Consider the following 4,966-nt stretch of genomic DNA (forward strand, 5'->3'; position numbering starts at 1 on the left):
TTCTCAGTAATTAATGCACACACCACCTTATGCAACGTTATGCAAACACCTGTAACAGTAAACATTCTACACCGTCTAGACCTTCTGATGTTTCCGGTCGTTTCTCGTTTTCCGGTTATTATTCGACCACTCGGCCATTTTTGTAAGGCATGTGGTAAAGCGCGTTGGCTATTGCTGGTTCAGCGCTGATCAACTTGTAGCAAAGCAATTGATTAACTCGACCAGGAACTGAGTAACAGTTTAATATGGTGAGTTGTTTACATTAATTTATATTCCCTTTAATTTAGACAGAAATGTAAAGCCGTATGTTATACACCACTTGTCTTACAGTATTAACTGAACACGTGCAGGTGTACCAGGACTTACTTTGAAGCCTTCTTTGTGTTTTTGTAGTCTTTCAACAAGGATCCAGAGAAACCTGGCACTGAAGCAGCCCTGATTCACCGAATCCGCATTACTTTGACTTCGCGAAATGTTAGAAGTCTAGAAAAAGGTAGTAATCAATTTTGTATTAACCTGTTCGGTGCGTGTGGTATACGCCATGTTCAAATGTGATCATATAGAAAGTGTTAGCCATATAATTCAATCAGTAATGAAAGAAACAACCGCGTTTTGTGCACCACACTTCATGATCATTTTCGTGACAGTCGTACACTTAAGTTAGGAGTGATGTTGCCATGGCACAAGTTCTAGGGCTCTTGGATTCTGTTGTATGAGTATAATAGAGCATAACGTGTCAAAGATAACAGGCAAAATAATTTTTGCCATACTTTATTCCTTACATATCTTGACCTGCTTTCATGTTATTTTTCCATTCTGTTTATTTGCCTGTCATCAGTATTAATCTCACTTGACCATTTTAGAACGCCTCATGCTTGTTCTGGTTCCCCCATTATCCTTTCACATCCCTTTCATTTACGAGTATCTTGTCATGACACCTTTTCATGAGTTGAGTGAGTAGTCTAGACATGCACAAGACTTAAGTAAGGTTGTATACTAAAGTATGAAATACCTTGGTTCCTAGAGTAGAAGGGCTTCAAAAATTTTTCACTGTATTGACTTATACATGTGTTAAGGTGATTAACCATTAACGGACGAATTTTTGCATATACATCAGCAAGTAACACCCTACTGTGGCTGAATGTTATATAAGGCAGGACACATGCTCATTTTTGGAGTGATGACAGTTTGTTCTTTGGTTTGAAACCGAAACAAACCCATGCAAGGTCATGTCAGTGGTATATTCTTTATCTCTGAACACCAAAATCGTTTATCATGGTACTGGTTTAGATATGACTGTTTATGACCTGGTCAGCCAAATAGAGCCCAGCTTTGTTTTGTGAACTGAGGAGTAAATATTCATCTGTGCTAAAGCACAATATACCAGTGTAGGTCGCGGTGCAAGGGCCGAGAAGGCCCACCCCTTATACACTCATTCATTCATCTGTGCTTGCAGATTAGTGCTTCTAGAGCTTTCAAGAATTGGTTTTCAGTAGCGAATTATCAGTTAGGAAGTCAGTGTCAGATTGTCATATATTTCTTTATCAGTTAGAAAGTCATTGTCAGAATGTCATATTTATATATCATTTTTATTTTGTGTTTTGGAAGAGAGATAAAGCCACTGAGCCAGTATTACTTTGTGAGTAAAAGGCATCTTTGTCACTGTGACTTTCAGTATCAGTGTTGGACTGGCAATCTTTTAGACTAGTACAAGTATTATAATTTGCATCACTATTTTGCGAGTGTTACTAACAGGTGAGAATGTTACTTTGTCAGTCAACATAATCTATTCGATTTAGCTGGAAACCCCTTTCCCCCAAGATGATTCTTCAATCGCACGAGGCGAATATCACGGTCAGTGGCATTTCTCAGGAGAGGCCAAGTTCATCTGGGGCCCAACTGAATTGACTGGAGGTGAAACATTCACAACACTGGCCAACCAAAGGGAAACAAAGACATTGTGTGTGTTCGCTAACTAAGAAAAGCAGGATCATCCTTTCCCATTGTAAAAAGTGTGATGTTGCGCTGTATGTCGTGGACTGTTTCGAGAAGTGGCACACGTGCATCAGAGTGTGAGGTATCGTAAACTGAAGTGATGCAGTTCAAACTCGCGTACAGTCTGAACAAAATATTGTTGTATATAGTGTGATTATATTTACAAAATCACAATGTCTCAAGGTTGAAGAAGAAATCTATGGTTAAGTCCTTTGAAATTTCATAACATATATAATAAAGATTATATTTTGCATTTCATGACAAAATAATCAGTTAATTTTCATTTGTAAAAATTGCTCTTTTGTGTATATGTAGAAAATTTCATTGTCTTTCAGGCTGTTTTTAGTTCATATTTCTGTGTTGAATAGAACGAAAATATGTATTTTTTCTGAAAGTCTGCAGTGTTAAAGACTTAGGGCCATTTAAATTGCGCCCATAGAGGGTTGCCGGCTATTTAAAAGTCCGTACATTAAAGGTTAAACATGTTCCATGAAATAATATTGTTGCATGTCTTACTTTCATAGTGTCTTGTGTGGGGATGTGTTAATAGAACACATATTTGCATGATAAAGTTGTTTTCTTTTCAGTTTGTGCCGATTTAATCAATGGAGCAAAGAAACAGAATCTTCGTGTGAAGGGACCTGTCCGAATGCCGACAAAGATCCTCCGCATTACCACACGTAAAACTCCTTGTGGTGAAGGTTCAAAAACTTGGGATCGCTTTCAGATGCGAATTCACAAGAGAGTTATTGATCTGCACAGTCCTTCTGAGATTGTAAAGCAGATTGTATCCTTCAAACATTATGTATACAAGACTGGCAGTAACATTTTTTGTCACCATGCTTGGTAATAAATATTGCTTCCAATCTAAAAGCCTCAGTATATTTCAAAGCTAATGGCAAAGTGATGCTTCTTGCATGTCCACTTTATCTTCTCAACACTTTTTCATTTACATTAGTGTCTGCAGACAGTTACCTTACTCTACTTTTCCAGCTTTCCTACCACTTGCTTTGAAAGTAGTTTGATATGTTACTATCCCTACTCTTGGCTTGAGCATGCTGCAAGCTGTGCTTTTGATGAAATTTAGGGATTCCAGCCTTGAGTGGAAACAACTAGTTACATCAGAGCTGTTTAAATCATTTTCATCAGTTATAAGAATTAGATTCATTGAAGTTGGTTTGGTTATTGTTGTGTATAGTACTTATATGTTGTAATAATTGGGATGTTCTCTCATATTGATCATGAGATTTCCACAGTGCAGTAGGAGGAGACACAGGACAAAGGAAGTAGGCTCATCATTGAATCTTCAGTATGTATATAATATATGGGGTTGACATATTGAATCTTACTAGTTATCTATCAAAACTTGGGAATGAGCTCCGTGGCCTGTAGTCTGCAAGTGAACTATACTGACTGAGTGAACGCTGCTTGTCGGCGAAATTAGTGCCAAATTTTGGGAATAGAGGGTGTAACATGGTCAGTACAATGAATCCCCACAGCCAGTAATCTCGGTTTTATAGACCGGATCCACTGTTTCCTTGAAATAGTTCCTCATTTATCCTCATGAGGCTGAGTGGACCCTGTTCCAGACCCACTACTACTCAGAAAATCTGGTATCACCGGGAATCGAACCCAGGACCTCTAGATCTGTAGCCAGGAACTCTGACCACTAGACCACCTCTGAATGGTGGTTGAAAGTGTTATTGAATGAATTATGTTGATGTGTGGTTGCAGTGTTGGCAGGGGAGGGTTAATGATAAGTACTATATGAGAAGACATGCAGCAAGGTCACATGATTGTAGGTTTCAGAATTTTACATTCACTGTACAAGCCTTAACTGTTTGTTACAGACGTCTATCAGCATTGAGCCTGGAGTGGAAGTGGAAGTGACAATTGCAGATGTATAAAATGTTTGAAATGAAGGGATGAAAATGTCATTAAAGAAGTTGGTATTATAGTTCTCTGCTTATTTTTCACAAGTGATTTTAATTTCTCCAGGATGATTTGTGTGTTGGAAATAATCACTTGAGGCTGTTGAAACTCCTTTGTTTTATGCATCTGTGAATGCAAGTGGAATTAGAAGTTGGACATGATCCAGTTTTCTGCATGTGAATTGTAAAGAATCTGGTATCACCTCTAAAGCACGTGCATTGTAACAAGTCTGTCCAGTCATGCGATAGTCATTTCCATCTTTTGAAACCTGAATGTATAGATTTTGATTAAATCTCGCATGAGAGGTCCTAACTGAAATGTAAATTTTAACACTTAACTCAAAGGACAAGAAATTTATCTTTGTAACAGATTTTTCTGGACATATGTTGTGCTTACTGTCTCACTACTTTTGACTTCCATAAGTAGAAGACCCATGTTTTTGATCCTGATGTTCATGGAAAACATCTCTTACATTTCCATCTCATTGGGTTCACTCCCAGTGAAGTTTTTGACACACAGTAACATGACTAGACCACTTAAATGTGAAAATTGATATAATAAAGTGGAAATAGCATGTAAGAAACCTTATCAGTAAAATCTTATAGAATGAACAGCAGTTATTCTTAAATCAACTGGAGACACACAATTTGGAAAATTTATGGAAGTTGAAGAAATAATGGTTGTGTGAGCTCAGGAATGATGTTCACAAGTGGAAACTGGAGAATTCTTTTGTCAAATGAGATGTGAAGATGGTTACAGATGGGGTATTGGGAAGGAAGTGTATTTCAGGTACAAGCTCAACACACAAGTACAAGGATAATCCCAAGAAATAGGTCCACTGGAACCACAGTCAGAATACAGATGAAAGAAGTTATGGCTGAGATGTTTGTGCTGCAGTGCTGACTTTTCTATTTGCAATATGGGAATGTAAACATACTGTCATGTTACTCTTAACAGGGTTTGGATTGGTTATTGGATTTATTGAACACGCACAAATCATAACTACAAGTAACTATCATGCTATTGCTAATTTACAGTG

General features: G+C 37.7%; 1 protein-coding gene across 1 annotated transcript; it reads left to right on the plus strand.

Moving 5' to 3' along the window:
- Positions 1-116: 116 nt before the first annotated feature.
- LOC111867040 (40S ribosomal protein S20) lies at positions 117-4,295 on the plus strand. The gene is made up of 4 exons (XM_023856504.2): positions 117-248; positions 394-493; positions 2,583-2,782; positions 3,846-4,295. The coding sequence occupies exons 1-4, from the start codon at positions 246-248 to the stop codon at positions 3,900-3,902; spliced, it is 360 nt and encodes a 119-aa protein (XP_023712272.1). The 5' UTR covers positions 117-245; the 3' UTR covers positions 3,903-4,295.
- The last annotated feature ends 671 nt before the right edge of the window (positions 4,296-4,966 follow it).

The sequence above is a fragment of the Cryptotermes secundus genome, unplaced genomic scaffold, assembly GCF_002891405.2.
Source record: "Cryptotermes secundus unplaced genomic scaffold, Csec_1.0 scaffold9712, whole genome shotgun sequence".
In the NCBI taxonomy this organism is placed as follows: domain Eukaryota; kingdom Metazoa; phylum Arthropoda; class Insecta; order Blattodea; family Kalotermitidae; genus Cryptotermes; species Cryptotermes secundus.